General features: G+C 35.4%; 1 protein-coding gene across 5 annotated transcripts in view; it reads right to left on the minus strand.

Moving 5' to 3' along the window:
* STAG2 (STAG2 cohesin complex component) overlaps positions 1–19,769 on the minus strand; it is a 147,776-nt gene that overhangs the window by 95,521 nt on the left and 32,486 nt on the right. For 4 of the 5 annotated variants that reach the window (XM_079123345.1, XM_079123343.1, XM_079123346.1 and 1 more), the window contains exon 2: positions 318–462. In XM_079123345.1, the coding sequence (XP_078979471.1) occupies positions 318–361 (44 nt within the window). In that variant the 5' untranslated portion in view covers positions 362–462. Of the gene's footprint in view, positions 1–317; positions 463–13,288; positions 13,366–19,769 lie in introns of all 5 variants that reach the window. The other variant, XM_079123344.1, reaches the window with a different exon arrangement.

Here is a 19,769-nt window from a genome sequence, read left to right on the forward strand (position 1 = left end):
TGTACATTCCCCACTAATGAGAAGCCTTAACTTATCAAGGCTATTATGATGCTACTCAAAAGAACTACTATTGAGAAATCAACTATGGCCTCAGAATGGCACAGTAAAAAAATAAAATTCTATATTATGTGAATTAAAAACAGCACCTTACAGTGTATAATACTAACTACTATAGAGCCCAATGAACACTAATATAAAACTGTTTCAAAACATAAATACAATCTTATATAGTAAGTCTTCTTATTCAGAAATAAATTGAACCAAAATTAACATTTCTCATTTTGTGAGAAAAAATTATCAAAATATAATTTACTTACTGTAGTAGATTAAAATCAGTTGGTATTTCTGGAGCTGCTATCATTTCTTTATCATCTTCTGGAACACTCCAATGTCAGAAATAAATTCATATATTTAATGTGAGTAAAATACTAGTTTGCTTCTTTCTTCTAAGAAAGACGACTCCTTTAAAGAAAATAAAATGTCACGTTTATTATAAATATACCAAAAATATCGGGAAGGGATATTCATACTCAAAATGTAAATTCCCTGTGTCTGACAATATGTTTTCATAAATAAGGATTGGGTTCCTTTGCATTTGATCACGTTTTTTTTTCCTAGATAGGGATTTGTTAGAACTCTTGCACAGCTCCACAGTAATAACATCACATGGACAAAAAAAGGAGTTTGCATTACAATTATGCTTAAAGTGTGTTATGATTCTCTAGCCTAGTTTTATATATGTATGTGTTTGTGTCTATACAGATACATATACTTACATAAGTATGTACATACATATATATGCACACACCCTAAAAAACAGGATATGACTTATTAGACCTAAAATCCCTATGACAAGTTTAAACCATAATATGAAATGCCTGAAAACATGAAGCTTTTTGTGTGTATAGATATGGTTAAAAGGAGCTGGAAAAAAAAACCCCTAAGATATAATTTAAAATAATTTAAGAACAGGTTTTTCTACCCTTGAGGACACAAGTACAAAGACTGGCTTAAAAAAAAAAAACCCTTCATGATAATGTCACACTGTGCTGAGTAAGAAGAGGGGGAAAACGTTAGATCTGATCTATTCCCCAGCTCAAGGAATTTACAACCTCAAGGAATTTACAATCAGTTTGAATACTAATAATATGTGGCCCAGAATGTGCAAGCCCCCAAGTTTGATACCCAGGACAGGAAAAAAAAAGTCTCAAGGACAACTAAATGGAGTACTTGTAACCAAAATAAGTGCAAGTTGACCAAAGCAAAAGTATTGCTTCTATATTTGAAGGTCAAGATATATTTCCTAAATGAGAGAGTAACCTAAAAGCAAATGACCAGTCTATAACAAAAAGGAGAAAGCGGGCTGAAGCTAATAAGGTCTGAAGTTCTTAGTCTTGTGCATATTTTCTCATAATTTTGTGTTTTATGTTTTTTCTTTTATTCCCAAGAGAATCTGGTAGTTGGTGGCTACCGAAAGAAAAAGCAGGAAAGACTAAACATATTCAACTAATAATAAATGTCCCAAATACTACACACTGATGAAATTCAAATGATCTCGTCCAACAGAGAAAGCATTATATAAGAAAAAGATGGTCTAATTTTTCCTTTAACTTGAAATATCTAAGAAATATCACAAATGGTTACTGGTTTTTTCATTAATATACAGGTGATCAAAATTCTGCATTACCTAGCTTACTCTAATTAAGCTAAAACAGCAAAAAATATTAAGTTTTGCTTACAAAACTACTTTGTGAATAGCAAAATAACAAATGAAGTAATAGGAGAAAACAGGAAGGATGAATAAGCCACAAATTAAGCCCTGAATAATCAAGAATTATATATACTACCACAGTATCTTTTTTCCTGAACGGTACTCAGATTGCAAAATCTTTAGCTATAACTATTAGTATGGTCTTTCCCTTGCCATAAATCATTGCCCTAGGATTGTTCCCCTCCAATATCACTAAACATTAATCTGGCTTTATTCTTTGAACTACATACACCAGAGTTCTGAAGTTTGTCATCACCCATAGGACACACACCTTTGTCTCCTAAAATCCTAACTAATTTTACAAAGAAAACTAATTTGTTTTTTGAAGGAACCTGGAAAGGCACAGACCTAATAAATTTTAACCAACAGATCCGATTGTCCAGATGGCAAAATGGAAATAACAAGTGGTCACATGATTCTTGCTGCATCTCTTTGCCTCTCTGAGCAGTTCATAAAAGCCAAATTTACTGGGACAGGGGATGTAGCTCAGTGGTAGAATGTGTGTTTAGCTAGGGTACTGTCCCCAGGATAAACAAAACAAAACACTTTGCTGCTCCCCTTCAACACAGGTTTTAAGCAGACTTGAAAGACTTTTCATGGATAGTGTCCTAAGGAATCACAGGTGAGGAACATAAAAAATGCTTTAACTCTGAAAAACACTATATGTGTGTGTGTGTGTGTGTCTCTATGTAGATACAGACACATATATATACATACATACACACTACATTCCCTTAAATAGCAACAAAATTAATTTATAGTGCAAAAAATGTACAAAATTTTGCCAGGTTGAGCATCCCTAATCCAAAAATTCAAACTCTTCTGAAATCCAAAACTTCTTGAGCACCAACATGATTGTTCAGAAGTTCCAGATTTTGGAATATTGCTGATTTCAGAGTAGGGACACTCGACCAGTAAGGTCTTTGCAAATATTCTAAAAAATAAAGTTCTCCAAAATCTGAAATTCTGAAATATCATGGTAAGGAATATTCAACTTACACTAACGAGTATGTGGCCATTAGAAACCAAAGCAAAACCTCGATGGGAGTCTCTCAAGACCAGATGAGTATTTTTTAAATTTTTTTTCAGTTGTCGACAGACACAATACCTTTATTTTATTTAATTTTATGTGGTACTGTGGGATCAAACCCAGTGTCTCATGCTTGCCAGGCTAGTGTTCTACCACTGAGATACAGCTCCAGCCCAGGTGCCTATATTTTTAAAAGAATGTTGCCTCAAGAGTCTGATAAACTTAAGGAAAAAAAATTCAACCGGCCAATTTCCTATCCCAGTGAAATACTTATTTTTAAAAGTTTCTAAATATTGGGGCTGGGGATGTAGCTCAGTGGTACTTACCTAGCATGCTTGAAGCCCTGGGTTTCATTCTCATTACCACAAAACAAATCAAAAAAAGTTTCTAAATATTAAAAATCCATCCAACAAATTAATAGTATCTATATACTACCATGGTATCTTTTTTCCTGAATGGTATAAACATTAATCTGGCTTTATTCTTTGAACTACATACACCAGAGTTTTGAGGTTTGCGTCAAGTGCAGTGCTGGGCACTGGGAACACAACAGTGAACAGGACAGCAGTGATTCTTGCCAATGATATAGCTGCCTTTACAAGAACCATGAAAACATTTCTACTAAGAATCACTTCCTTTAATACCACCTAATGTTATAAATGTAAGAATGCTAAATTCCACAGAAATCAATGTGTTTTTACTACTTTAATCATTTCCAAATAACTTGTTCGCCACCAAAATAGTTTATCACATCTCAACAAAAATGGTAAACATTATAGTTGTTTTGTAATTTAATTTAAAGAGGGGCACAATGAATAAACTGGGAATTTCTTAAAGAATGTAAACCTTAATCTACAGAAACACTGAGAATGTTTTGGTTTTATTTTGAATACCTACACCTGCACATAAAATTTGCGTTCCCCAAGTATATTATAAAATTCATAAAAGATGTCTTTAAATGTGCTTGATACAATTTGACCTAAGATGGGAAACCCAAAACTGTAAGAAGTAATGCTCAAATAAAAGTGTGAGTTTAAAAATCCAAACTTAACCATATCATTTCTGGCTCCTGCAGATTATTAATTTTTTTAAAAAATATGCTCTAAGATCACAAGGTGGAGCTCTCACCTAGTATCAAAGGAAAACTTTGAAGTCTTTATCACATATAGCACTTCTCTAGAACTATAAAAAGTTGCCATTCCAATGGCTTTGGAGGATAAAGCACAGAAATGACATCTGCATCAGGTCTCAATCATTGTTTTCCTATTTGGGGAAGTGGGGGCCTTATCTAGTAACAACTAGCTTGCTTATTACTGAAAACTAAGCTACTGCATTCATAAGTAACGGAACCAGCATATATTAACATAAAACTATTTCCTTGGGTTCAAGTGTATACAGCAGTTTGCCCTCTAGTCCACTCTTTAGCTTTCTTTAGTTTCACTTTCCCTCAACCAACCACTGTCTAAAAGTTATTAAGTGGGAAATTTAAGAAATAACAAATTATGAAGTTTTATACTATTTGTCATTCTGAATAGCAGGATGCAATTTTGCCCTATCCAACCCAACCCACCTGGAATGTAAGTGATACCTTTGTCCAGAGTATTCATGAGGGATATAACCTACCTAGTCACCTAGTACCTGTTATCGGTCATCAAATCTACTCTCAGTATCACAGTGCTTGTGTGCTTGTGGTCAACTAACCCTTGTTTTACTTACTGGCCCCGATGTGCAAACTTTTAAACAATATATTGTTATAACTGTCCTATTTTATTATTGTTGTTGTTAATCTCTTTGCCTGATTTATAAACTCAACTTTATCATACATATGTAAATACAGGGGGAAAAAAAGTACAGTGTATAAATAGGGTTCACTTTTATCCGTGGTGAGTTTTCCACCCAGGGTCTTAGAACATATATGGATGTGGATAAGGGGGGACTATTGTAGCATGCTGCCATTAATTTAAATATATTTATGTACAACTACTGGATTAAAAAGTAACAGATGATCATATATATTGAATTATAAACATTAAATTCAGGTAAATATCATCAGTAGCATGCTTTTGATATAGAGATCTAAAAGCTGAAACTTGCTGGGTGCGGTGGCACATGCCTGTAATTCCAGCAGCTCTGGAGGCTGAAGCAGGAGGATTGAGAATTCAAAGCCAGGCTCAGCAAAAGAGAGGCACTAACCAATTTGGTGAGACCCTGTCTCTAAATAAAATACAAAGTAAGACTGGGGATGTGACTCAGTGTTTGAGCGCCCCTGAGTCCAATCTTTGATGGTTTTAAAATATTTTAGAGTAGATTTTTTTCCTATAAACTGATGATTTCCAAATGTCTTTCAATTCAATCCCAAATGGTCTCAAAAGAGAAATAGAGCTATCAATTAACAAGTTCCTCAGAATCCATATATTACTGGGAAGCATGGCGGGGAGGGCACTTCAATAGCTAGTGTGTTAATTCTCTCATTAAAAATGCAGAATTATTCAACCACTAAAAGCTGGCAAATTCATACACCACAAGCCATCTCCTTACTTTAATACTTCCCTGAATAGGGTCCCATCCTATCTATAAAGATCACATCTAGGTATACCTAGTATATATACCTTCCTAAAATGTCATCTTCAGTGTAATACAAACAATTAAAATTAGGAATTACTTAAATGTCCAACCATAGATTACGTGATGTTACCTCAGTGTTTAATTACTTTAGCCTTCATACAATTGAAACTATTTATGACTGTGTATCAACATAGGTAAAGTTTGATACATTAAAAACCATACATTGACATGTAATAGTAACAAAAACAAAGCAATGGAAGAGAGCTAGAGTGGTGGAAATCTGAGTGCCTTTTTAAAAAATTTTAATTTAAAATCTTACTATTAGTACAAGTAAATTATGAGAAGGAACTGTACTCTATTAAAATGAACTATCTGAGGAATTATAAACTGATGCTGCTCAAGCCTCATTTATTCATATTTCAGGTTCATGACCTTCTAAAATTAAACATATAGAAACTCTGAGTTCTATCATAAAATTATCTTTATGATATTTGCCAACTCAAGATTAGCAGGGAATAGAAATTTTCTTACAGACCCTTGACAACAGCATCCCAAAGTATGTTCCATTTATTGGCCTATCTACTTTGTTAAGAAAGAACAGACAGAGCTCTGTCATTGAGCTAAGGCTGTGAATGCCAAAAAGTACAGTAGTTCCCACAACAGTACCATTGGTCAAAAGAAAAGTTACGATCATTCTTGTCAAATGGTAAGTGGCAGTGTTTGAATTCATAGGGTAAGAAATGAAAGTTCACAGAATTTTAAATTAGAAATAAATACCTGCTTTTAAAAGGAGAGAAAAACCTACTGCCCCCTTTGATGATTAACGTCCTTAAAAATTCTTATTACTCAGGAGATATTTTTCCTCCCTCTGACAATCTCCCTAATTTGTGGTCTTCAGAGTAAATGACAGTGAAAAGAATGACAAAGCAAGCAATGATCATGTGTACTCAAATCAGTTGTAAGACCTTAATTTAAAAGTTTGACAACACACATTACATCTTATACATATACTACTTCTAAATATACTTTCTATTTCACAAACCTGGGGCAAGTCCTAAAGAATTCATGTTAGCCCTAGCTCTTCTGCAGGATTAAGTAATCTACTGCCTGAAAGAGACCAAAAAATTAATGACTCTGTCTACATTTCCTAACTAATTGGAGGATAGGTCCAATATCTGTACTTACAAATTTTAAAAATAACATAAAGGGAAGAGGCTAAAAATAGAAGCCCTTTCTAAAAAAAAAAAAACAAAAACAAAAACAAAAAAAACAAAAAACTAAGACAAACTGAACACACCCCGAAGGCCACAAGACATCAAAAATAACTTTTACTTTCATGAAGAGGGGAAGGAGCAAGCTGGGGCATTCTACACAGATATGGCATCATTATACACTGCCAGAAACTAGAGCCAGACAGAACTGGAAACATCCACCTGTTCCCCTACTATTTTTAAGAGTATGATAGTAGTGTCTCATTGCTCAGCAATTTTCCTAGTTTCCTTATCCACCCACATTCTCCAATATTTTCAAAATGTAACACAAGCCCTTACCACATTGTGACCACCTGGCCCAACCTACATACTCAGCCTGTCCTGGTTCTTAACCATCAGTTATATTTTCTGTATACTCAGAAACAAATAATGACCAACTAATTTGAGGGGGAGGGAGCAGGAAGATGCAACAAGAAAAAGCTTCTACCTTATTCCTGCAGACCAAATATTCTAACAATTTGAATTCAGTTGGAACCTGTTCCCCAAGGATCCTACCCTATCTGAAATATTCTTGCTGTAATGCATCTATCATCCCATTCCAGGAACTGGAATCCTGCCCTTATATAAAGCCAACCTAAAAAGTTTTTCTGGGTCTCTCAAGTTGCCTTAAACTAAATGCCATATTATTGCCCTGTCTGACCAAACTGGCACTGGTTCTATGAAACTGGATACCAAATTATACTGGACATAATAAATAAATAGCTATTAGCTAATTCCAAGTTACCTAACTCCTGAGTTTGCCCTAAAAAGCTGCAGCTGACCAGACATTATCAGTTATAACCCAAAATAAATATCAAAACAGACAAAATATGTTTTATCACATATTATCACCTTAAAATCATCTCTCAATCTGCCTAGGTAAACAACCAATAATTTTTAAAAAGAAATATCAGTGCCCACTCATGAGCGTTCCCCAAAAGTTTCTGTGTTAAAGACTTGGTCCTGAAGGTGGTGCTACTGGAAGGTAGTAAAGCTTTTAAGAAGTGAGGCATGTAAGAGGACTTGTCATGCCCCTAAGGGCAAGTTCGTACCCAGGGTCTCTGCTTGTTCTCTGGCTCATGATGGGGTAAGCAGTCTTGTTTTTCCACACACTCCCACAATGATGTGCTGCCTCACCCACAGGCCTAAAGCAACAGGGCTAATCTATCATGAACTGGAACCTCCAAAACTGAGCCACAATAAAACTTCTCTTTAAAAGTTGACTATTTCAATTGTTTTGTTAGAGTGATGGAAAGTTGACTAACACAACTCACATATTTGAATATCACATTGAAATTTTTTTTTTTTTTTTTGGTACCAGGGACTGAACTCAGGGGCACTCAACCACTGAGTCACATCCCCAGTTTTATTTTGTATTTTATTTAGAGACAGGGTCTCACTGAGTTGCTTACCACCCAGCTAAATTGCTGAGGCTTGCTGTAAACTCTTGATCCTCCTGCCTCAGCCTCCTGAGCCATTCAAATAAAGACATTCAAATAAAAAGTGAAATCATCTATTCCCAGATTACAGGCGTGTGCCACCATGCTGAATTTAGCCATTAAAACGAAGTTAATTGAAATATATATATGTAATTGAAATATATATATCTCCCCACACAAACATACATATATATCCCACATTAACAATTTCCCAGATGTTAAAACATCATAAATAAACAGGGGTAATTACAATCGGATGTAATGACTATCAATATTTCAGGTGAGATGCAAGTAGCTTGTAAAAATGTTATCTAGAAAAATAAAAATCAAATTTACAAGAAGATATATTCTGTGTTAACAGTACTAAATGGTATACAGCATGATTTAAGCACAATTCGCTAACTTTGTTAAAACCATTTCACACTGGACACCACTGGCTCATTAGCAAATTTCAGGCTATAGCAGATAAAGGTAGATTTCATAGCAAAGTAGATGAATAGAGGATAATCTTGCCTGGATTTCAAGGGAAATTTAAATTTTCACTTTATACTCTCTCAGTAGATTACATCAAAAGTCTCCACATGTATTTATTCAAAGTAGTAAAAAGTATCCAAATGAAATATTGAGCATTCATTAATAATTGGCAAGATGGAGATATAATGATAACAGATACAATTCAGTAAATTAAAGACAATAAAACTAAAGTGTAAAATAAACCACTTTAGAGAAAATAATAAAAAATTCAAACTAAAATTTAGAAATGCACTATTAATAAGCACATTACTTATTTTTTTCATTTTAGCATAACCACCATACAAAACATACAGATTACATACCTAGTTTTTTCTTTCACTTCTAATTAGTTAAGACCTTATTAAAACATCTGACTTTACCACTTACTTAATATAACCCACTAATATTTTTGCTAACCACAATGTAACAATCCATAGGCATAAATTAAATTGATATTCAAGTTCAGAAATCTAATAAGCTTTCACAATTCAGTCAGTTAACACTATATAGTTACTTCCCATTTCTAAAGTCAGATTAAAGAAGTTGGTTCTTCATTTGGTAATTCCAAACAGTAGGCATTACAGAATACCAGTCACGCATACATGGTACTTAAATTTATCTTAATTCTAATTGCTAACATTCCTAGAAAAAGAGTAAAACATGCAAATTGATCTATAAAAAATTAAATTTAAGCTGGGCACATTACCACATGCCTATATTCCCAGCGACTCAGAGGGGGAAGCAGGAGAATCACAGGTTCAAGGCCGGACTCAGCAACTGCCTCAAAATAAAAAATTAAAAGGGTTGGAAAGGTAGTTCAGTGGTAAAGCACCCTGGGTTCAATTCCAAGTACCAAATTAATTAATTAAATTTAAGCCAGAAAAGTTTAAGAATACTATGTATCAATATCCTTGATGAACACTAATGCAAAAACTCTCAACAAAATACTGACAAATTTAACATACAAAACTCAATGCAATATCCAACAGCAGAACCCATGGAATGTAGCCTTTGAATAGCCTCTTTAAAAGTCCCCTGTTCCTGCTGATGGGCAGATCACAACCTCTGGGACAGGAGTCCCCTGTGTTTCTCCTTTGCTGGCAAAGCAATAAAAACTTCTTTTAACTTTTTCTCAAAAAAAAAGAAAAGAAGAGAAAAGAAAAGAGAAAAGAAAAGAAAAGAAAAGAAAAGAAAAGAAAAGAAAAGAAAAGAAAAGAAAAGAAAAGAAAAGAAATCAATGTAATAGGTTCTCTCACCCTCTGGAGATAGTCTGCATTCTCCCTTGAGTATTTCTTGCTTTACTCCCAAAGGCATCGCTCTATTGTGATTACCTCCCTCTCCATTCTTCCTTCAATGTGTATCTACTTTCCTAAATAAACCTATCAATGCCTTAAAAAAAAAAAAAAAAAAACACCCAGGTAATATGGCACATTAACAGAATGAAAGACAAAAACCACATGATCATCACAATTGGTTTAGCTAAAGCATTTGACCTGTTGGCCATTAAAATACTCAAGGAATTAGGACCAGAATAAAACTACCTCTACACAATAAAGGTCAGTTAAGAAAAGCTCAAAGCTGCAGGGAGCAGTGGCGCATGCCTGTGATCCCAGCAGCTCTGGAGGGTGAGGCTGGAGGATCAAGAATTCAAAGCCAGCCTCATCAATGGTGAGGCGCTAAGCAACTCAGTGAGATCTCCAAATTAAATACAAAATAGGGCTGGGGATGTGGCTCAGTGGTTGAGTGCTCCTTTGTTCAATCCCAGGTACTCCCCTAAAAAAAGAGAAGTCCACAGCTAACATCATACTCGATGATGACAAACTAAAAGCTTTTCCTCTAAGATCATAAACAAGGCAAAGATGTCCACTCTAACCACTTCTACTTAACCATAGTATTTTAAGTCCTAGCCAAAGCAATTGAGCAAGAAAAATAATAAAAGGCATTCAAATAAAAAGGAAGTAAAATTATCTGTTCCCAGATGACATGATCTTCTATGTAGAAAATTCCCAAATTTCCACACACAGACACAAAAATGCTAGAATAAATCCAGTGAAGTTGCAGGATACAAAATCAATACACAAAATTCAGTTGCACATCTATACACTAACAATGAACAATCTGAAAAGGAAATTAGTAAAACAATTCTATTTGCAAAAGCATCAAAAAGAATAAAATATCTGTGTGTAGTGTGGCACATGTGTAATGCCAGATACTTGCGAGACTGACACAGAAGGATACCAAGTTTAAGGCCAGCCTGTGCAACTCAGTGAGACACTCTCTAAAAATAAGAAATACAAAGAGCTGTGGATGTAGCTCAGTGGTACAGCACACATGCCTGGCATGTACAAGGCCCTGGGTTCAATCCTCAGCACCAAAAACAAAAAAAATAAAATACTTAGAACCTAACTAAGGAGTTAGAAAACTTGTACAATGAAGACCACAAAATGCTGCTGAAAGATATCAAAGATGACCCAGATACAGAGAAAAGGCTTAATATTTTTATATCCACACTAACCAAAGTGGTCTATGGATTCAGTAAAATTCTTATCAAATATTAATTGTAGGGCTGAGGAGATAGCTCAGTTGGTAGAGTGCTTGCCTCGCAATCACAAGTCCCTGGGTTCAATCCCCAGTACCACAAAAAAAAAAAAAAAAAAAAAAAAAATTTAAAAACAGAAAAAAAATCTTCCTACAATTCATACAGACTTCCAAGGGACCCCCCAAATCGCCAAAAAAATTTTTAAAAAGAAAAACATTTGAAAGACACGCACTTCCTGATTTCAAAACATAACCAACAGTAACCAAAACTGTGTGATGCTCACATAAATAAATCAATAGCACAGGATTAAGTGCCCCAAAGTAAATCCTCATATACAGGGCATAAATGATCTTTCACAAGGGTACCAAGACCACTCAATTGGGAAAGAACAACCCTTGAACAAATGATGCTAGGGAAACTGGATATCCACAGGATAAAAAAAATGAAGCTGAACCCTTAATTTATATTATATATAAAAATTAACTCAAAATGGATTAAAGACCTAAATTTAACACTTCAAACTATGAAACTCCTTGTAAAATCAGATGCTTTGGCACTCTCCTGTAATTCTAGTAACTTGGGAAGCTGAGGCAGTAGGATATCAAGTTCAAGGCTACTCTCAGCAATTTAGAGAGAACCTGTATCAAAAGACAAAAAACAAAGGGCTGGGGATGTAGCTCAATGGTAAAGTACCCCTAGGTTCAATCCCTAGTACCCAAAGGTGGGGGGAAAAAAACTTCTTGTAGAAAATAAGGGAAAACTTCATGACACTGCAGTTAGCAATGCTTTCTTAAACAGATAAGGAAAGCACAGCTAACAAAAGCAAAATTAGACAAATGTGACTCTATCAAACGACAATCAACAGAGTGAAAAGGCAAACTACAGAATGGAATAAAAAATTTAAAAATCATATACGTGAGGGCTTGAGGTATAGCACAGTGGTAGAGTGCTTGCCTCGCATGCACAAGGCCACAAGCTCAAGTCCTAGTACTGCAAAAAGGGAAAAAATTAAAAATCATATATTTGAAAAAAAAAAGTTCATATATTACTCATTAAGCAAAAGCTGCAAATTATTAGATTTGTTCAAATGTTCAATAAATATTAACTAAACCCAAAAAAAATCATATATTTGATAAGAGGGTTAATATCAAGAATATATAACAAATCCTACAACTCAACGAAAAAAATCAAAAAATTCCATTTGTTAAAGTAGGCAAAAACTGTTGTGTTGGAACAGATATTTCTCCAAATATACAAATGGCCAACCGTATATGTAAAGATGCTGAACATCACCAATATCGGAGGAATGAAAGCCAAAACCAGAATAATTTATCACCACAAATCAATTAGGATGGCTACAACCGAAAAAACAAATAACACTTGTGTAAGGCTGTGCGCTATGTGTGTTGCTGGTGGTATTATAAAATGTTCAATCTCTATGGAAAACAATATAACAGTTCCTTTAAAAATTGAAAACAGATCAGGCATGGTAGTGCACAACTATGATTCTAGTAACTCTGGAGGATGAGGCAAGAGAATCACAAGTTCAAGGCAAGCCGTGACAACTTAGCAAGACCCTGTCTCAAAAAAATAAAAAGGGCTTGGGATATAGATCAGTGGTAGCCTGCCCCTGAGTTTAATCCTCAATTTAAAAAAAATTACATACAATCATCATGATTTAGCAATCCCACTTCTGAGCACATACACCCAAAAGAATTGAAAATGAGGTTCTCAGACGTTTGCACACCTATTAACATTAGCCAAGAGGAAAAAGAAACTCAGATGTGCATGCACAGATGAATGATAAACAAATGTGGCATTACACATGCAATGGAATATTTATTATTTAATCTTAAATGTGAACGACATTCAGTCACATGGTACAACATGCATGGAACCCAGAGGACATTATGCTAAGTGAAATATGCCAGTCACAAAAAGACAAATACTTTAAGAGTGTACTTATAAAGTATCTAAAGTAGTCAAACTCATAAAAACAATTTAGAACAGTGGTTATCAGAGAATGGGAGAAAAGGAAAAAAGGAGTTGTTCATTAGTAGAGTGTTTCAGATTTTCAAGATAAAAAAATTTTTAGAAATGTTTCATAATATGAATATATATAATACTACCAATCTGCACACTTAAATATGGCTAAGATGGAGCTGAATGTGTGGTGCATACCTGTAATCCTAACAATTGGGGAGGCTGAGGCAGGAGAATCAGAAGTTCAAGGTCAGTCTCAGCAACTTAGCAAGACCCTGTCACAAAACAAATAAAAATAAAAAGGGCTGGGGATGTGGCTCAGTCATTAAGCACCTCTGGGTTCAATCCCAGGTGAAAAAAAGAAAACACCACAAATACATTAAATCATCCATCTTTAATAGTATCTAGTCAAAAGGACTATTTAGATGCTAGGAAAGGAAGCAAAATAATGATTCAGCAAGCACTTAATACATTATTAAAAACACATACTAGGACCAATATTTCTATTTGGGGTAGACTAAATGGTACACTGTCCTGCAGCTAACTTGAAACTACTATCTTAAACTTATGCTACTGTAACCTGATGTTATGACATCGCTTGCTGTACCAATGGTTTATCTGCTAAGTCATCAGTTAAGAAATTCAATTAGAAAACTTTTTCTACAGAAAAACATGTTGTAATGATTCACTTCACAAAAAGGCATCTGCCAAACAATGTAGCAATACCGAGAACATGTATGAGGAGATTCTTCATACACAAGATTCTCCCATTTTGTTATGATTATTATTTTTGCAAAAAGTACTCAAAACGCCCTTTTTATCAAGATAAACAATCTCCTCGCTCCCTTCTTCCCACTCTCCCCTCCCTTCAATGACTGTGCTCATCTCCCCTAATTAACAAATCCAAAGGAAAACTTTTCTTTGTTAACCATTTCATGCCAATTATTCTGTTGAAGTTTGCCAAATATCCTGCTTTTATATCATTTTACTTCATTATGTTCCCCATACAGGTTAGTCCCATGTCATCTGCTTTAACTAACCATAGTTTTACTAGATATTCAACTATATTTTATCAGTCCATTTTCCATGCAAAGTTAGAGGAACAAGAAGTGTTTATTCATTGCTATATTTTGGGGGGTACTGGGGATTGAACGTAGGGGCACTTTATCACCAAGCTACATCCCAGCTCTTCTTTCATTTGTTTTGCTGGGGGGATGTTTACCAGGGATTGAACTCAGGGGCACTCAACCACTGAGTCATATCTCCAGCCCTGCTTTGTATTTTATTTAGAGACAGGATCTCACTGAGTTGCTTAGCGCCTAAATTGCTGAAGCTGGCTTTGAACTCATGATCTTCCTGTCTTAGTCTCTGGAGCCACTGGGATTACAGGTATGTGCCACCTCACCTGACTCTTATTTTTTGAGATGGTTTTGGCCAAGACACCATGAGCAATCCTTCTACCTCAGCCTCCCAAGTAGCTAGAATTACAGGTGCAGTGTTACCACACCCACTCATTGCTATGTATTTTTAACTCTGTTACTAGTAAACTAGGAATATCATATTGATTACAATTTGTAGATCACAAAATGGTTCAGGAGTCAGTGTTGCAGATTCAACTCTCATGACACCATGTAAAAAGGGATCCAAAAACTCTGAAGATCTTTTGTTAGATCACTTAAAATCAAAAGTCTACATCAGGTGGAACTAGAATGTAGGTCAGTGGTAGAGTGCTTGCCTAGCATGTATGAGTCCCTGGGTTTGATACCCAGGTACCACACAAAAAAGAAAGAAAAAGAAAAAAGTCAACATCAAATTGTGTTGATCAATGTTCACACAAGAAAGGCATATAATAAGAATGTATCTGTGGATGAATATATTTGTCTACATAAAAAGAAATAGAGTGGTTGGAATATAACTCAATGATAAGTGTGTTTATCTAGCATACCTGAAAGCCTGGGTTTTATCCCCAGTACCACAAAAACAGAAACAGACAGAAAGGATTAACAAGCATTTTTTAAGTTGCCTGTCAAGAGAGGGAATGATAAAATGAATATAGAAGGTAGGAATCTGTGGAAGACATATATATACATAGACATAGACACAGACACACAAACACACACACAGTTCCATATAATTTTAAGTTTTGAATTAGGAAAATGTATTACTCATTCAACCATTTTTTTATGGCAATAGTGGAGACTGAACCCACGAACTTTCTACCATTGAGCTACACCCCCTGTCATTTTTATTTTTTGAGACAGGACCTCACCAGTATGGATGAACCTGGAAGACATGCTGAGGGAAATAAGCCAGTCACAAAAGGACAATTATTTCCCTAATACAGAATATATGTGAGGTATGGAAAGGAATCAAGTTCAAAGAAAAAAGTAGAATTACAGTTGGGTTGCTAGAGGCTGAGGGAATGGGGAATTAGTGTTAATGGATACAGAGCTTCTGTTGGAGATGATGGAAAAAAGTTCTAGAGATGGATGGTGGTGATGTCTGCAAACAATGAAAATGTACTTTATGTCACTAAATAATGGCATAAAAGTTTATAATGTCACCTTTTTGTTGTCCATATTTTAATAAAAAAAAGTGGAAATATAAATAAAACTCATGGTTTTAAAATTATAGCAAAAACATAATGACTGCAGTTTATTGAAATATACTAATGAAAATCTACATAAATCTCAAAACAAAAAAATCCACATTATCATTATAGTTTTAAATCGTTCCTTAATCTGAAAACTGGTAACCAAAAAAAAATAAGCATTTACTCTGCCTTTCCACTAAGAATTTTATTTTAGGGTAAAAAGCAATCACAATTGATGAAGGAATGCTCTCCTTTTGAAGGAAACCAGTGAGGCTGGGAATGTTGCCCAGTGGTAACAGCATTTGACTAGCATGAATCCTCAAGGCCCTGGGTTTGATAACTAGCACTGCAAAAAAATAAATTAATTAAATAAATAAAAGGAATCCAGTGAACACAGAATGAGTGACAGACTTTGAAAATTAATCTATGACTTCTAATAAAATTGGTGACTCCAGAAAAGATTATCAACTTAAATTAAAATGATTAGGTTGATGCAAAATTGGCCCATCTTGTAGCTCCCAAGTTAACACTACACAGATTATTTTCTACTTACAAGGTGAAAACCAAGCAGCGCAATGTGAGGATCAGATGGCCAACACCCTAATATAAGGATTAGTATAATCTCTACTGTGTCTCCTGATGAAATACAATATCAAATACACAAAACCACCTAACCAAAAATTATTAACTTGAATTCATGAAGGCTTCAGATGTAACTTCCATTGCAAGAAATACAGGGGAAAAGGGAACAAACCTATGACACTTAAAGAACAAAAATATCCAGAAAATGGAAATTATATAGAACCCTGTTCCCTTCTATTCAACAAAATGGTGTCATTACAAATAGGGGCAACATGGCTGACTCTCAACATGCCAAGTGAAAGAAGATAGGCACGAAGTATCTATTCTATGATTTCATTTATATAAAATGCTAAATACTAAAAAATGCCAACTAATCTACCATGATAGAAAGGAAATAGTGATTGCCTGGAGCACAAGTAGAAGAAAAAACTGACTGCAGAAAGACAAGAAGAAATTTGGGGGTGGTGGGGTTACAGGAATGTTATCTTGATTGTTGTGAATGGTTACAAGAGAGAAGAAGACTGTCAAAATCAAAGAATAGTAGACTAGGGGCTGGAGCTATAGCTCAGTAGCAGAGCGCTTGACTATCCATGTGTGAGGCACTGAGTTTGGTCCTTAGCACTGCATAATAAATAAATAAAATATATTTTTATATATTTTAAAAAAAAGAATAAGACTATAAATGGGTAAATTTACTACATGTAAATTATACCTTAATATAGTTGACATAAAAGAATGGTTGGGGCTGGGGGTAAAGTGTAGCAGAAGACCACTTGCCTAGTAAGCAGAATGCCCAGAGTTCAATTTCCAGCACCACAAAAAATAAAGAATAAAAACAAAAAATAAAAGGAGGGTGGGCTGTGCTAGATTATCAGAGTTAAAACTGAAGGCACCAAATTCAATGCATGGCCATAGTTTGGATAAAACAAGCTGTAAATGACATTTATGGAAAACTGGAGAAATATGAATATGAACTGGGCAATAAGAAAATGATATTTGGGGGACGGGGAGTATAGCCCAGCAATACAGTTATTGCTCAGAAAGAGCAAGACACTAGGTTAGATCCCTAGCACTCTTCCCTGACCCAAAAAAGAAAATGAAATTTTGTTAACATGGAAAGATTGACCTAAAAAAGGAAAAGGAGCCAGGCATGGTGGTGCATGTCTATAATCCCAGTGCCTCTGGAGGCTGAGGCACGAGGACCTTAAGTTCAAAGACAACCTTAGCAACTTAGTTGAGGCCTAAGCAAACTAAGCAAGACCATGTCAAACTAAAAAAAAATAATTTTAAGGGGATGGAGATGTGGCCCAGTGGCTACACACCCTTGGGTTCAATCCCTGATACCAAAAAATAAAGAAACAAGGTTCAGAAGGGAGGGAGGTAGAAAAGCACATGTAGAGAAAGAGCAATATCTTTTTTAATCACACACGTGTACACTGAAAAATAGCTGAAAGAAATAGGATGGATTTTGTTTCCTTATTTTTAGTTACCTGTATTTTCTAAGGTTCTACAATGTACATATACAAGTTTTATAATATTTAACTTTAATTGCGAAATTGGGAAGTTATAATCCACGTATATATGATATGACGAAATACATTCTAGTGTCATGGATAACTAAAAAGAATAAATAAAAAAAAGTTTTAAGTATATTTAGGCCAGGCACAGTAATGACACCTGTAATCCCAGCAGCTCAGGAGGCTGAAGCAGGAGGATCCCAAGTTCAAAACCAGCCTTGGCTACTTAGCGAGGCCCTAAGCAACTTAGCAAGATTGTGTCTCAAAATAAAAAAATTTAAAAAGGAGCTGGGGATATGGATCAATGGTTAAGTGTCCCTGGGTTCAATCCCTGGTAACCACTCCAAAAATAAAAAGTACATTTAAAAATATACATGGCCAGACACAGTGGCACATGCCTGTAATCCCAGCGGCTTGGGAGGCTGAGGCAGGAGGATCACGAGTTCAAAGTCAGTCTCAGTAAAAGCGAGGTGCTAAGCAACTCAGTGAGACCCTGTCTCTAAATAAAATACAAAATAGGGCTGGGGATGTGGCTAAATGATTGAATACCCCTGATTTCAATCCCCAGTAACCACCAGCCCCCCGCCAAAAAGAATCTCAAATCACTTATTACTAGGGAAATATAAACCTAGCCATGATAAAATACTATTTCACACTTAGAATAACCATTATTTACTTAAATAAGAAACAAATACTGGTGAGGATAATGGAAAAATTGGAACCCTTGTGAATTGCTGGTGGCAAAGTAAAATGTACGTGCAGGTGCTGTGAAAATTCCATGAGTGTTCCTAACACAATCGAACTATGATGCAATTCCAGTCGCTCAAGAGGCTGAGGCAGGAGGATCCCAAGCTCAAAGCCAGCCTCAACAATTTAGCCAGACCCTCAGCAACTTAAGGAGACACTATCTCCAAATGAAAAATAAAAAGAAAGAGGGATATAGCTCAGTGGTAAAGTGCCCCTGGCTTAGGAAAGAGGAAGGATGGAAGGAAGGAAGGGAATGAACGAACCAACCAACAGGCAGGCAGGGAAGGGAAGGAAGAAGAAATTAAACTGAATTACCATATGATACAGTAATTCCACTTTTGGGTATATACCCAAAGAATAGAAACTTGAAGAGGTATTTATATGCCCATGCTCTTAGCAGCATTATTCACAACAGACAAAAAGTGGAGGCAACTCACATGTACATTCACAGAAAAATGGATAAGCAAAATATGGTATGTACATACAATTAAATATTTTTCAGCCTTGAAAAGAAAACTCTGCCAGGCAAGGGGTCAAACACCATCAATTCCAGCAATTTGGGAGGCTTAGGCAGATGGATCACAAGTTCTAGGCCAGCCTCATCAACTTAGATTGCCCCTATCTCAAAATAAAAACAGCTGGGATGTAGCTCAGTGGGAGGGAGAGGGAGAAAGACAATTAATTCTGACATATACAGCATGGATGAACATGGAAGATACTAGGCTAAGAGAAATAAGTCAGTCACAAAAGGACAAAGATTCTATGATTCTACTAAAAAAGAATAAATATTATGAGATGCCTAGAGGCATCAAATTCAAAGAGATGAAAACTAGAATGTTGATTGTCAACAGTACTAAACACTTAATGTTTCTGCCAATGTACTAAGAGAAACATAGTAACTTAGTATATAGGTGAACCTCCTACACCAAGTTCCACTTTACAAACTCAGAAACCAACATATAATTTCAAAAAATCCCTTGTTATTCAAAACTCATAAACAGATTTGGATAAGGTAGTATTCACTATCTGGGATGCTTTACCACTGAGTTACATCCCTAATCCTTTTAATTTTTTCCTTTAAATTGTGAGATAGGGTCTTGCTAAACTGCTTAGGACCTTGCTAAATTGCTGAGGCTGGCCACAAACTTGTAATCCTCCTGCCTTAGCCTCCTGAGTCGCTGGGATTACAGGTGTGCACCACCGCATCCAGCTCACCATTTGAACTCCTGCTAAAGAAAGT

Source organism: Sciurus vulgaris (assembly GCF_902686455.1).
Source record: "Sciurus vulgaris genome assembly, chromosome: X".
NCBI classification, from domain to species: Eukaryota; Metazoa; Chordata; class Mammalia; order Rodentia; family Sciuridae; genus Sciurus; species Sciurus vulgaris.